Raw genomic sequence first — 15,522 nt, 5'->3', positions numbered from 1 at the left:
TTACTGATTAGACAAAAAAAAATAACTTGTCTATTTTATACATACTTGTTCCGGATGTGATCTGCACAGCCCTCACTTAACACCGCAAGACACACAAGACCAGCTTTGCGCTCATAAGGATTCGAACTAAGAAGACATGGCTCCATGAGTGGAGACTTGAGAAAAAAGTTGCAGAAATTTTGCACATTAACAAGGTACAACCAATATTCCTATAAATAATCCCTAATTACCTTATTAAGAATAAAAAAAGGACAGGGCAAGGAAGTAGAAAAATTTAGAAAAATACATAATGGTTTTAGACAGGAGATGTAGGTGAAGAAACTGACAAAGATTAGGCTAGGGCTACACGACGACTTCTGTCGCATGACCAAGTTCGCTAGGTGTCATTGCTACATAGCAGTGCAATAGAAATGAAAGGGGTCACAATGTGACTATGACAAACAAGTTGCAAAAAATGAGACGCCGTAGGTCTTCTTGTGACTTGCCGCTAGTGATGCGATCCCATTCGCTTGTATTACACTGCGATGTAGCAGCAAGTGTCACTGCCAAAGTAGTCATGTAAGCCCAGCTTTAAATGTAAACTCTACAAGATTTAAAAAAAAAAAAAGAAAGAAAAAAAGTACAAGAACAAAAAAAAAAGAAAGTCCTGGTCATGTGATAGATACAGGTGCACAGCTTATTACATTACACAGCTCTAATACCTGTACAGGTTGTGGATCCATGTGTCTATCACATGACCAGGACTGATTTTTAAGTTCTGAAAGTAGGCAATAAAGATTTCCTTTTAAAAAGTATGTAAGAAAATGGAATAACTGGCAATTATACAGTGATAAAACTTTAAAAGGGTTGTCCATTCTAAAACTATGTCTGCAGACTTGTGAATCTTCACATCGTGCGCTGTGAGGATTCTCCAGTGGCGGCGGTTATGTGACCCCAAGTATGCGATATGCATACTCCTGGCCACAATCCGACAAGATAGGCACAACCTTGGTGAATGAAAATGTATTGAGCGAGGCAGGAAACAGTCTAGGCGGATTGTGGCCAGGAGTATGCATATCACACACTTGCGGTAACATAACCACTGTTCCCGGCACCAGAACCAGAGAATAGAGTGACTGCAGACTTATAGTTTTAGACTGGACAACCCCTTTAATGTTTGAAACTGGAGTACATCTATTGATGGGTTTTCCGAGAAATTGTCCAAAATGACTGCCATCACATATTTCAGGTTGAAACTCATCCAAAGCTTGCTTTAGGATTGGTTGCTTGATAAAACTTTGTTCAAGACAGATGTTTCAATGAACAATGAAACCCATTGTTTCTGAGTAATGTTAGAGTAAGTTCCTGTCAAGCTGAGAGGTAACATCATGAAGAGGCATAGCTAATCTGCACACTAGGCTGACAGGTTTACAGCTAGACATGGAGCAAAGCTGAAGCATGAGGAAAAAAGTCCTCATCAGAATGTTTTTTCTCCAGGTCCATGCTTAGCCAGCCTTACAAGTTTACAGCAAAACACAGAGGTGGACTGAGCGGAAAGAGTTTAAAACTAGACAACTAAAGCAGGAAAAAAAATAAATTCTCATCAACTGACTGAGCAGGAAAGGCTGTTTCAGCTCTGGCCAGTTGTAAACCTGTCAGGATGAATGAGAAGATCAGCTAGGCTCTTTCAGTATTCCACCCCTCAGCAAGACAGTAACGTCTAGGACAGGTTGCAGTACGAAACACTTTACAGTGGCCATTTTGACACCTTCTCAGAGAACCCCTTATATCTAAATAAAGTGAAAAATGGTTTGACTAATTCATTAAAGTTCACAGAAAAAAACATCAATTGACAAAATATAGATACAATGGTTATTGCACTTGCATACCAGCTGCTGAAACAATTTCTCAGGAGGTAGATGAAGAGCCAATATATCAATAACCTGTAATACAAAATGCTTTTGAATTAAATCAGTACACTTGTAACAAGGCATTATCTTTAAATAATCACTGCCTCGGTGAATTGGAGTATGAAATTTACCCAGGAAACATCACAAATGATGCCAAAGTCAATTTCATATTAAAAGGGGTGGTTAGATACATAAAATGTCCTTTACAACTATCTATTTTTACTCCTGAAGCACTTTTGTCATTCGCTTTAAAGACCGCCGATACGCCTTTTCACGGCGGCAGTTAAGGGTACTTATTCCTCAGCACCGCTACTTAACAGCGCCCAGGAACAACAGTGTAGCGCCCCCCCAGCGTCGGAAAATCTCAATTTTTTCGGTCCCCAATCACGTGATCACCGTTGTTCAGTGAATAACTGTAATCACGAAAAAAAAAAAGTGTGAACGCGGTTACAATCATTTCTCACTCCTCTGACATGATATACATGTCAGAGGAGCGAGAAATGAAGCCCCCTTCGAGCCCTCCCGGTACATCTACCATACCCCGGATTACCGTCATCTTCCGGCGGGCAGTTAGGGTTGAGTTTAGGGTTGTGCTGGGGTTCTCGATTCGATCATGTCACTCATGGACCTGCGATACATGGTGCATACCCGAGCACCCGATGCAAAGTAAAGTAGGGAGCACTTGTGCTCATCACTAATGACAACATACTAAATATGAATACCTAAGGTTATCAACTACTGTGTCGTACCTCTGGGTTTAAAATGCTCAATATACCCTTGATAAAATCCTTGAGGGGTGTAGTTTCCAAAATGGGGTCACTTGTGGGGGGTTTCCACTGTTTAGGCACATCAGTGGAACTCCAAAAGCGACATGGCACCCGCTCTAGATTCCAGACAATTTTGAGTTCAAAAAGTCATACGGTGCTCCTTCCCTACCGAGCCCTGCTGTGCGCTTAAACAGTGGTTTTCTTCCACACATGGGGTATCGGCATGCTCAAGAGAAATTTTGTGGTCCATTTTCTCGTTACCCTTGCAAAAATAAAAAAATTGGGGTCTAAAGTAAAATTTGTGTTAAATGTTAATTGTTTCCTTCCACGTTGCTTCAGTTCCTTTGAAGCACCTGAAGGGTTAACAAACTTCTTGAATGTGGGTTTTGAGCACCTTGAGGGGTGCAGTTTTTAGAATGGTTTCACTTTTGGGTATTTTCTGTAATATAGACCCCTCAAAGTGACTTCAAATGTGATGTGGTCCCTAAAAAAATGGTTTTGTAAATTTTGTTGGAAGAAATAGAAATCAGTGGTCAACTTTTAACCCTTATAACTTCCTTTTACTTTTGTTGCAAAAATTGTGCTGATGTAAAGTAGACATGTGGGAAATGTTATTTATTAATTTTGTGTGACATATCTCTCAGATTTAAGGGCATAAAAATTCAAAGTTTGAAAATTGCTACATTTTCGCCAAATTTCCATTTTTTTCACAAATAAACAAAAGTCATATTGAAGAAATTTTACTACTACCATGAAGTACAACATGTCTGTTAAAATTAAAAACAGTTTCTGTCCCTTTCCTGACCCCTTGTTCCCTATACTGTAAAAATCTCCTAATAAAAATAATTTTAAAGAAAAAAAACAGTCTCAGAATCAGTGGGATCCGTTGAAGCATTCCAGAGTTATTACCTTAAAGTGACAGTGGTTAGAATTGTAAAATTTGGCTTGGTCATTAAGGACATAATTGGCTCTGTCACTAAGGGGTTAAAGCGCCACTCCAGCGGTTGTTGTTTTTCAGCGCTGGAGCGGCGATTTAAATTTAAGTCCCCTGCCCCTGATCATATACTCGCCTTCCGGTGGCTTGCCTGTTTTTCGGTGCTGCTCCGGTCCCGCGGCGCCATCTTGTGACGGTGCCTTCTGACTGTCCGGAAGACAGAAGCTACATCACAAGCTGTCAATGAAAGTTTATGAAAACCAGAACGAGGCTCTCATAGACTTGTATTGAGAAATGACCTCCGCGCAGCTCCATGAAATATTGGAGCGGCAGGCAGGTCACTTTTCACCAGAGACCGATGGGAGCAACGGCAAAAAACTATGAAAACGCAGGAAGGTGAGTATCAGACAGGGGCATGGGACTTTACATTTAAAGCACTAAACAGTGCAATAAAAAAAAAACGCTGGAGGGGTGCTTTAATATACAATGCCCTACAAGTCTTCTACAGCTAATCCATAAATGTGTTTGTTTAATTCACTTCCAGTAATATTTCGATTCAGAAGAGTCTCAAACAAAGCATCATCAGGAGGCTGGAAATACACTTCCCTGCAGCGTGTATCACCCTGCCTGGAGCAGGACGTCCTCAGGGGGTGGCGATGCAGCCACTTACCAGTTTCATTGCCGCCCTCTGAAAATATTCTAAATGCATGGTGTTGATAGAAGCTGTGGCAGTAATTATTGCAGTGTCGGCACTCTGCTTCTGTCCTCACCTGACATAGCTTCTTACTGTGAAAGGAGACATCATTAGGGGGCGGTAATAAAAGCAGGGTGAGTGACAGAAGCACCGCCCAACAACTTCTATCACCATCCTCAAACGAATCATCATCAGAGAGCGATGATAAAGCCAGGGTGAATAATTGCAGTGCCGCTCTCTGACGACAATTTGTTTGAGGGCAGCGATAGAAGTTGTCGGGTGGCACTGCTGTCACTCACCCTGCTTTCATCACGACCCCCTGATGAGATCTTCTTTCCCTTTAAGAAGCTGCATCCAGCGGGAACAAAAGCAGAGTGCCAGCACCCCAGTCACTTCTCCCACAGCTATCAGTGCCATGGATTTAGGACATCTTTAGAGAGTGGTGATAAAAGAAAACTGTGGTAAGTGACCTCAGAGCAGCCCCCTGATGACTTCCTGTTCCAGGCAGGGTGATAGACGATAAAGGGAAGTGAGCGCAGCCCCAGCCTCCTGGTAATGCCTCATTTGAGAATCCTCAAATGAAACGTCACAGGAACAGAAGTAAAAAAAAAAAACACATTTAGAAATTAGCAGGGAAGGGAGAAGTGTAAGATATTTTATAATAAAGCTAACTGATATTTTTAAAAGGACATTTTAGGTATTGTACAATTCTACAAACTCTATAAACTAAATATATTTGCACTGATTAAGGGAGGAAAAAAGATAAGTAAAATTCTGCAAATTAACAATACTTTTAGACGAAGTGTATACCATTTCTATGGCTTCTAAATGAATTTATGATTTGTGTGACTGACCTGAACTGCATAGTGTTTGGGTAACTGCATCTCAGCTTCTTCTTCTAACAACTCATCATCCTCATCTTCATCTTCAGGGTCCAACTGCCCAGCAGGAGGCTCAGCGCACATAATGGGGAAAATCCCATTAAGAATCTTGGGCAGCAGCTTTTGCTTCAAGACAGACTAAAATGTAAACAGTAAAAGGACATTAACTCAAGAACAAAATAGCAGCCCTCATCTTAAAAGAGGTTGTCCATTTTACAAGTCTCCTCTTCTCAGGAGGGATACCTAGTGATAAGCGGATGCCAGGGTTTACCACAAGTGGGACAACAAAGCGTGCCTACTGATAATTAGATGTCTGCATAATACCGAGATGTGCCAAGTCCCCCAAACTATCTATTCTGGCTATTCGCTGAATCTCTAAAACATCACATTCCCTATATCAACACAGAATTCCCTTATAATATACTAAAACAACCAGTTTAAAAGGGAATCCGTCACCAGATTCTTGATCTGTAATCTGAGAGCAGCATGATGTAAAGGGCTGAGATCCTGATTCCAGCAATGTGAAACTTGCCAGTCTGTTTGCTGTCATTTTGGTACAATAATAAGAAATTAAGAAATAGTAGATCAAGTCTACTGATCGCCAAAGGTCATTCCTTTCACACTAAGCTAGGTTAGAAAGAGGTACTGAAAAAAAAAACCCTGTGTTAACCATCAATGTAAATAGCATACAGACCTATTAAAACTATGGTAAGGCTGTGTGCCCACGATGCGTTTTTGGAGCGGATTTGCAGTATGGAAACGCTCCAGAAACAAATTGCATACCTTATCCCATGACTTCCTAGGACATTCTGCAAGTTCTGTGAACATGGTCAGAATTTTTTCTGCGCGGGTTTTACGCACAGAAAAAATCCGGACATGACCAATTCTTGTGCATTTCTGCATGCAGATTTGCCTATACAATGCATTTGAAAAACGCATGCCAAATATGAATGCAAAAACCGCATGCGTTTTTCTGCCAAGGAGATGCAGAAATGCTCAGGAAAATTTCTGCTTCATTACTGCATCGTGGGCACTAAGCCTAAGTGTCCTCTATATCTTGCAGACTGCTGGAATGGAGATGACAATTTCAATACATTACCATATGCATGGGAATAAGATAGAACTATACAGCATTGCCCACATTTGTTTTAATTGCACAAATTACTTGCCAATTTCCCATTTAATATGGTTGCCATTCCCTAACTAATGTAATGGAAGTTGTTCAAACAGTATATAACTCACTTTGCTTTTCAGTTTGATGAGGAAGCGAATACAGTAAAGGGATTTCACACGAAGGTTATCAGACAGTGATGTGTTTATGGCGATCTGCACAAGAAAAGCAGAGCAAAGTCACATTTAAGGGTCATTCCCATAATGTTTTTAATTTATGTTTAGCACGCACATTATGAAAGCTACATTCAAAATGTGTCCATTGAGTTTATTAGCCTGACAGAGATTTTACATTCCTAGTACTATATTTAAATGGTCAATGTCAATTTTATGCTGAAAGAACTGTATTTTTTCCAGAAATATTTGGACAGTGACTGAATCTTCGTGATTTGGGCTCTGCATGTCACGATTTATTTAAAATGAAACAACTGAGATGCATTGATATACAAAAAAAGGAGCATGGACTGCACCTCCAAAAAAATCATACATTTGATCTAAAGCATCTCGGCAAAAATATATATAACCGAACATGAGGTTCTTAGTTTAACATTCTGATCAGACTGTATGAAGCCCAGTGCCACGTCATGGCAAACCTTGCAGTGGGTCCTAACATTTCCTGCCTAAAAGGAGCGGCGCCATGCGCCAACCACCTCCGCGGCGGCAATGCACCGGCAGGGTGGGGAGCCTGGTGCCTCACAGCAACCCTGCTGCAAGACCGAGTCCCCATGACTCCAGGCTACGCCGCCCCACAAGCTACACCCTTAACAATCTAATAGTCTTAGGCATACATACACACATGAAATAACTGAGATGCATTGATGTGTGGACTTTCAGGTTTAATTAAAGCGGTTGAACAAATATATCTTGTGAAAAGTTTAGCAATTGCAATTAGTTTTCTACAAAGCCTCCTCATTTTAGGGACTCAAAAGTAATTGTACAAATAAACTTTACCATGAATAAAATATAAATTTTTAATACTTTGTAGAGAGTCCTTTGCAGGCAATGACTGCCTTAAGTCTGGAAGCCATGGACATCACCAAATGTTGGGTTTCCTCCATTCTGATGCTTTTCCAGCCTTTATTGCAGATGACTTCAGGTGGTTGTTTGAGGGTCTTTCTGCCTTAAGTTTTGTCTTAAACATGTGAGATACATGCTCGACGGGGGTTGAGATCTGGTGATTGACTCGGCCATTGCAGAATATTCCACTTCTTTGCATTAATCTCCTGGGTTGCTTTCACAATATGTTTTGGGTCATTGTCCATCTATACTCTGAAGCGTCGTCCAATAAATCTTGCTGCATTTGGTTGAATGCATTTTGGCAACGTCTAAGCAGGCCTTTCTATTTTTAAGGCTGATTAATGGTTTGCACCTTGTAGTGAACCCTCTTTATTTGCTCTCATGAAGTCTTCCCTTTATGGCAGACTTGGATATTGAAACACCTACTTCCTGGAAAGTGTTCTTCACTTGGGTATATGTTGTGAAGGGTTTATTATTCACCACGAGAAGAATTCTGCAATCATCCACCATTGTTGTCTAGCATGGACGTCCAGACCTTTTTGAGTTCTCAAGCTCACCAGTGCCCTTTTTTTTTCAGAATGTACCGAAACGGTTGATTTGGCCACTCCTATCATTTTCGCCCTCTGTCTGATGGATTTCTTCTTTTTTTTTTTTTCAACCTAATGATGGTCTGTTTCTATTCCACTGAGAGCTCCTTTGAACGCATGTTGTGAGTTCACAGTAATAGTTTCCAAATGAAAATGCCACACCTGGAATCAGCTCCATACCTTTTAACTGCTTAACTGATGATGGATTAGCAAAAAGCCCATGCAGCCCATTAAAGAGCTTTTGAAATAATTGTCCAATTACTTTTGGTCCCGTTAAAAAGAGGCAGCTACATATTAAAAAGATGTGATTCCTAAACCCTTACTCCAATTAGGATGTGAATACCCTCAAATAAAAGCTGAGAGTCTGTACTTTAAGCCATATTGATTATACAACTATATCTTGAATATGTTTTGGTAAACAGCTAAACCGCCAAAACTTGTGTCATTGTCCAAATATTTCTGGTGGCTAACCATTACAAATATGTTTGTCAGTGTGCACTATGGGGTTGATTAGACCAGAATTGTACACACTAATCTTAATGTGGGGGGCGTGCAGGAATAAAATGCACCCATTTGATAAAGAGACACACGCCACTAAATGAATTAGGTGCATCTTTCAAGTGCCGTGCGCCTTTGCCAGAGATGTACTACAGTCAGAAACTCTAGCACATTTCTGGCAAAAATACAAAAAAAAAATGTTTATGAGTTAGATGGGCACGCTTACGCAGGCCTCATCCCACCTATGCTCTTGCCAATTTAGGCAAAGCTGGCCAAACTAGCATGAAAACGCCAAAAGCCACAACTATCTCCCAAGTTGCACGAAAATGTTAAGACTTTTGTAAGGTGTTTTACATCAAAATTATGGTGTCACCATATTAATAAATCTGCCTATATGGTTATTTCATTGAAAACTAACATGATTCTGAGAATGCCCCTGTTTATTCCTACCTCAAGGCAGAAGTGGATCACTTCTGACAGATGGTGGACAATGACTGACACTTCACTTTCCATGAGTTCATCAAATACTTCCATTGCTTCACAGGCCTGGGCCTAATAAAAAGTGATAATGGTAGAAAACAAAAGTTCATATGAGTGGTCTCACAAGGTAGAGACCTCCATGCAGAGATCTAGCTGTTAAGGAGTTGAGGGTGTAACTCCTTGTGAAAAATTACAATTTACAAAGAAAACTAGATAAAACTGCTTGGGAAATGCTACCATAACAGAAAATTTTCATGAATTCAATCAGACTGTTTCAGAATGCTGTTGGCATTACAGTTCCCATGTTTGTTCTTTCTAATATATATTTTGGAAATCCTTAACATTCATACCCGATTGGAATGCCATTCAAGCGTTATTTCTAAGGGGGCTTTTTTTCTTACAGAATTGTCCCTCAGATTCTTCAATCTGCCTCCATAAAAGGGGTACTCCGGGGAGAAAAAATTTGTGTACCACGCACCCTGCTATCCTCAGGTTGGCTATTCCTTACAGGAGGGGGGGGGTGAATACTTGCGTAGGATGCAATGACATAGAAGGGAGGTGTGAGGGGTCAGAACAAAAAAATGTATCTCCCCAGAGTACACCTTTAATATGCCATATAAAAATGCTGCCACATATTATGCCCCTCCACATTTTGACTGCTGCCAGTGCCCATTTTAACTGTTTATGGAAACATTCTGTACCAACCCAAGGTTCTTCGCTTTATGAAATGTTTGACTGCTAACATCCATATGGACAAGTAGCAAGTCACCTGGACTCCGTGGGTGTTGCATATTGTACACAAGCTTATCAATCATATCTGCTGCCAATTTTGGCTTCATGTTTTATTCCACGTTTTTCTTTAGATTCGGTTTCCAATTAATCAATTTATAGTGTACTATGTTTAGTGCAGATATCCTCTGCACCACACATGCACATGTCAAACTCTGGTCAGTGGGCCAAATCTAACCCGCAGGGTGATTATATTTGGCCCGCAATGGAGGACTATGTGGGGCCCATAATTCTGTATGGAGGACTATGTGGGGCCCATTATACTGTATGGAGGAATATGTGGGGCCCATTATTCTGTATGGAGGACTATGTGGGGTCCGTTATTCTTTATGGAGGACTATGTGGGGCCTATGTGGGGTCCGTTATTCTTTATGGAGGACTATGTGGGGCCCATAATTCTGTATGGAGGACTATGTGGGGCCCATTATACTGCATGGAGGACTACAGTGGGTACGGGAAGCATTTAGACCCCTTTAAATTTTTCACTCTTTGTTTTATTGCAGTCATTTGGTAAATTCTAAAAAGTTTATTTTTTTTTCACTAATGTACACTCTGCACCCCATCTTGACTGAAAAAAAAACAAAACAGAAATGTAGAAATCTTTGCAAATTTATTAAAAAAGAAAAACTGAAATATCACATGGTCAAAAGTATTCAGACCCTTTGCTCAGACACTCATATTTAAGTCACATGCTGTCCATTTTCTTGTGATCCTCCTTGAGATGGTTCTACTCCTTCATTGGAGTCCAGCTGTGTTTAATTAAACGGATAGTTCTTACACAGGTGTGTGCCTTTCCAAATCAAGTCCTCACAGCTCACAGTGCATGTCAGACCAAATGAGAATCATGAGCTCAAAAGGAACTACCCAAGGAGCTCAGAGACAGTTGCGGCAAGGCACAGATCTGGCCAAGGTTACAAAAGAATTTCTGCATTACTCAAGGTTCCTAAGAGCACAGTGGCCTCCATAATCCTTAATTGGAAGAAGTTTGGGACCACCAGAAGTCTTCCTAGACCTGGACGTCCAGCCAAACTGAGCAATCGTGGGAGAAGAGCCTTGGTGAGAGAGGTAAAGAAGAACCCCAAGATCACTGTGGCTGAGCTCCAGAGATGCAGTAGGGAGATGGGAGAAAGTTCCACAAAGTCAACTATCACTGCAGCCCTCGGCCTTTATGGCAGAGTGGCCCGACGGAATCCTCTCCTCAGTGCAAGACATATGAAAGCCCGCATAGTTTGCTCAAAAACACATGAAGGACTCCCAGACTATGAGAAATAAGATTCTCTGGTCTGATGAGACGAAGATAGAACTTTTTGGTGATAATTCTAAGCGGTATGTGTGGAGAAAACCAGGCACTGCTCATCACCTGCCCAATACAATCCCAACAGTGAAACATGGTGGTGGCAGCATCATGCTATGGGGGTGTTTTTCAGCTGCAGGGACAGGACGACTGGTTGCAATTGAAGGAAACATGAATGCAGCCACGTACAGAGATATCCTGGATTAAAACCTCTTCCAGAGTGGTCTGGACCTCAGACTTGACCGAAGGTTCACCTTGCAACAAGACAATGACCCTAAGCACACAGCTAAAATAACAAAGGAGTGGCTTCAGAACAACTGTGTGACCATTCTTGACTGGCCCAGCCAGAGCCCTGACCTAAACGCAATTGAGCATTTCTGGAGAGACCTGAAAATGGCTGTCCACCAACATTCACCATACAACCTGACAGAACTGGAGAGAATCTGCAAGGAAAAATGGCAAAGGATTCCCAAACCCAGGTGTGAAAACTGGTTGCATCATTTCCAAGAAGACTCATGGCTGTACTAGCTCAAAAGGGTGCTTCTACTCAATACTGAGCAAAGGGTCTGAATACTTATGACCATGTGATATTTTAGTTTTTAAATAGATTTGCAAAAATTTCCACATTTCAGTTTTTTTTTCAGTCAAGATGGGGTGCAAGCGTGTACATTAATGAGAAAAAAAAATGAACTTTTTAGAATTTACCAAATGGCTGCAAAGAAACAAAGAGTGAAAAATTTAAAGGGGTATGAATACTTTCCGTACCCACTGTATATGGGGCCCATTATACTGCATAGAGGACTGTGGGGCTCATTTACTGTGTGGAGGACTAGGTGGGACGCCTTATACCGCATGGAGGACTACATGGGGCCCATTATACTGCATGGGGGACTATATGTGGCCCATTATACTGCATGGAGGACTATGTGGAGCCCATTATACTGCATAGACCATTATGCTGTTGGATCACAGTTGGGGCATCATCCTTTCTTGAGGTCACCATACTTTGCGGGGGGAGTACAGTAGGGTCATCATACCATGCGTGTGGAAATCACTGTGGGGGTATCAAACTGTTTGTGGGGCACTTTTGCTGGCATCATACTTTATTATCTATAGTTATTAATTCAAGGTTTTTCATTCTTTAGGTTTTTCATTCTTTAGGATTACATATTTAAATTAGGCCATATGCTTTTTACGGCTCTTATATAACATTTTTTTTATCGCCTCATTGGGGGGAGACAGGTAACCATGGGTGTATGCTGCTGTTGCTAGGAGGCTAACACTAGGCTAAAAAAAAAAGAAATAAATGCGCCTCCTCAGTAGTGTACACCCACTGACTGGCACCAAGCTCGTCAGTTTAAGCTTAGTGTCAGTAGGAGGCAGACCTGGATCTGATCTCAAATCAGTCTTCTTCCTTTTAGGTACCCTGTTGTGGTTAATTAATCTTTTTTCCTTTCTCTTTCAGATTATTCCTTCCCAGGGTAACAGGGTGTAGTATCTCACCCGGTTTTCAAGCACAGGTGAGACTGAGAGCAGTGTGGTGCCATCCACATCGCCCACTCTCTGGTCTGCGAGGCAGGACCCTTTCCCTGTCACCTCACAGTGTTCAGTGCGGTCGGAGGAGTTCGGTCCTTGGTAATTCCCATCCCAAGCCCTCTCCTCAGAGCAGGCTGGGAGGAAGACTGTGTCACTAGTTGTGACCTTCCCCCTCTCCAGGGGTCGATACCATCTTCTGCACCGTCAGGGACCAAGACGGTGCAGCAAGAAGGACGTCCACCAGAGAATCATCTCTTCCACCGGGGCTCCTAATGTCGTCCCAAGAAGTGAAAACACTAAAATTACTTACCGGTAATGTGATTTTCCTGAGCCCATGACAGAACCACAACGAGAGAGGGGATCTGCCCTTCCAGGACAGGAAACCTACAGAATAAAAGGGCAGCGCCTCTCCACCACCTCAGTTGTTTACAGAGCATGAGAGGACACTACTTAATAGTTATATATCCCATGATTTTTCCTTCTACACACCGCGTGAATCAAACACCACGAAGGAAATGACGTGATCAACTTCTACCAGTGAGGGGAGGGAATATAAGGGTGCTGTCATGGGCTCAGGAAAATCACATTACCGGTAAGTAATTTAGTGTTTTCCTATCACCCATGACAGCACCACAACGAGAGATTTACAGAGAAAAAACTTTAAAGTTAGGGTGGGACCACAGCCTGTAGAACAGTTTTCCTAAAGGAAAGGACAGCAGAAGATCCCAGATCAAGCCTATAGTGTGTATAGAAGGTGCAAGATGAAGACAATCGCAACCTTACAAAATGCTTGATGGGGACATTTGCTTTCTTATTGTTCTGCCATGTATTCTTCTGGATTAGCAAAGAAAGTATGGTGCACAATTTCCTGACTTCTATGGAAATTCGAAGCCATCTTCGGAAGATAGGGTAGCTCCGGAACCGGCCCATCCTCTAGTATCAGTATAAACAAAGGATTAACCGACAGAGCTTGAATGTCACTAACTTACCATGCTGAAGTCAGGGCCACCGGGATAATAGTCTTTAATGTGAAGACCCTGAATCCATGGGTTCAAGCGAAGGCTTGTTAGAGCCGTAAGCACTGGATTCAGATACCAGAGTGCCATCTTTGGACTGGAAATGGGCCTAGATCCAAAACTCACTTTCACATTCCTTGCTTATTCAATGCAGATTAGGCACTGTTCCAGTAGTCTACGGCTAAAAAGGTCCACTTGCAATTCTCTTCCTCTTTATATGAGGTGCTGTTAAAGATAAAAGGTGAGACTTCGCCATCTGAACTGATTAGACATAAGTGTCATTATGGATCTTGGCAGAGTTCCTCCATAATGGTTTGCGTAAGCTAAAGCTACTCTGTTGTATGACAAGACCTTTACATGGTGACCATGTATAGATGAATGGAGCTTTCTTATATACTGCCTAAAGCTTCTTTAGGTTAGAGGAACCGGATCTTTAGAGGCAGCCCACGGGTACCCGTGACCAGGCTACTACTGGAATGTAGGAGATTAGAGTTATTAACAGCAATATTGCCTTGTTCAGAGTTGTGGCCAGACTGCTTATTAATTTTGACATATAGCAGGACTCCTTATTCTACCTTGGGAGACCACAACTCTTACTCACTGCCCAGTGAGTTCTGCAGTGCTCGATGGATCTGCCCATAATCCCGAAATAGTTGAGGAAAAATATTGTCAATGCCTCTTCCTTCGATATGAGAGTTGCCCTAACTACTATAAATCTCCAAAAGCCTTAAGGCTCATTAACAGCTAAATGGAAGGACACAAACTGAAGGACTAAATCCTCATTTTATGCCAAGAACTATTTTCAGGAAATTTGATTTTTCACGTGAATTGGAACCTGATTGTATACCTCCTTAAACGCCTATACTGCTATATAGCAATCTGGAACGGCAGATTTAATAGCAGATCTTATAGAGTCCATTTCCAATGATCTAACTCTCAGGAATCTGTACAGCCCCTTCGGGTTGTAGCAAACCCAGGTAAGACTGGGTTAAATAATAGCTTTACAGGTCTTGATTAGGGCACCTGGAGAGCTAAGCACCAGAGCAGGCTAGGCATTCACCTTAGTCAGACTGCTGGAAAGCAGAGCAGATGGTATGTGTCTTGGAGCTAATCAGAGACACAGGCCAGACTGCACCTGAGCTGAGTCTGCAAGGATCAGTGGTTGCCCTGGATAGATATTGTTTTGTTTGATCAAGCTGGGTTAGCTGAGCTGTATATGAGTAGTCAGTGTCTGTCCTATTTAGTCAGCGCTTGGACAAGACCAGAAATATTAATGTTTATGACTTCTGTGCAACCTGTAAAAAGCAATAAAACTGCGCTTGATTGAACCAAACCCACAATGGCTGTATGAGCACTAAGTGATGCCTCCTACCTTTAAGAGTGAAACCTACAAGGAAACTAAGGAAGTGCTCTTATTGTCACCTGCCTCCAACCGGCATTACACCGAGCCAGCTGAGCACCAGCTAGGAATACTGCCACACTCTGTCTCAAAATAGAGGCTAGGATATTTTTCCCCCTGAATTCTGTATCCTTACCATGCACGGTTTACAGTTGCTGAACTTGTTTTTTTCAGACATAAACTTAGTTGTGCAACCAGTACCTTAACAAAGAGGGACTATGAGGCACAGGGGCGCTACAAGGCACAGACACCCCATAGAGCTCTACAAGGCACAGGGGCATCCTGAAGCACCGAGAGACACTATGAGGTCCCATGAGGTACTAACAGGCACTGTGAAGCGCTATGAGGCACTATGAGGTACTAACAGGCACTGTGAAGCGCTATGAGGCACTATGAGGTACTAACAGGCGCTATACGGCACTATGAATGCACCATAAGGCATTATGATATGCTATGAGTCACTATGATATGTTAAGCTATGAGGCGCTATGAAGAGCCATAAGGCACTATTGAGCACTATGAGATGCTATATGGCACACTATAATGTGCAATGAAGTGCTATGAGGCACTA

General features: G+C 41.9%; 1 protein-coding gene across 1 annotated transcript in view; it reads right to left on the bottom strand.

Moving 5' to 3' along the window:
* The window catches only part of IPO4 (importin 4), a 200,623-nt gene that overhangs the window by 129,768 nt on the left and 55,333 nt on the right, over positions 1–15,522 (bottom strand). Inside the window, exons 8-12 of the mRNA XM_073671034.1 lie at positions 8,888–8,989; positions 6,408–6,491; positions 5,139–5,303; positions 1,869–1,922; positions 46–155 (exon numbers count right to left, since the gene is read on the bottom strand). Coding sequence (XP_073527135.1) covers positions 46–155; positions 1,869–1,922; positions 5,139–5,303; positions 6,408–6,491; positions 8,888–8,989 — 515 coding nt within the window. The remainder of the gene's footprint in view (positions 1–45; positions 156–1,868; positions 1,923–5,138; positions 5,304–6,407; positions 6,492–8,887; positions 8,990–15,522) is intronic.

The sequence above is a fragment of the Phyllobates terribilis genome, unplaced genomic scaffold, assembly GCF_046119375.1.
Source record: "Phyllobates terribilis strain yellow unplaced genomic scaffold, ASM4611937v1 Scaffold_1__5_contigs__length_1240528914, whole genome shotgun sequence".
Classification (NCBI taxonomy): domain Eukaryota; kingdom Metazoa; phylum Chordata; class Amphibia; order Anura; family Dendrobatidae; genus Phyllobates; species Phyllobates terribilis.
The sequence above is the reverse complement of the archived record's forward strand: the minus strand, read 5'-3'. Positions and strand labels throughout refer to the sequence as shown.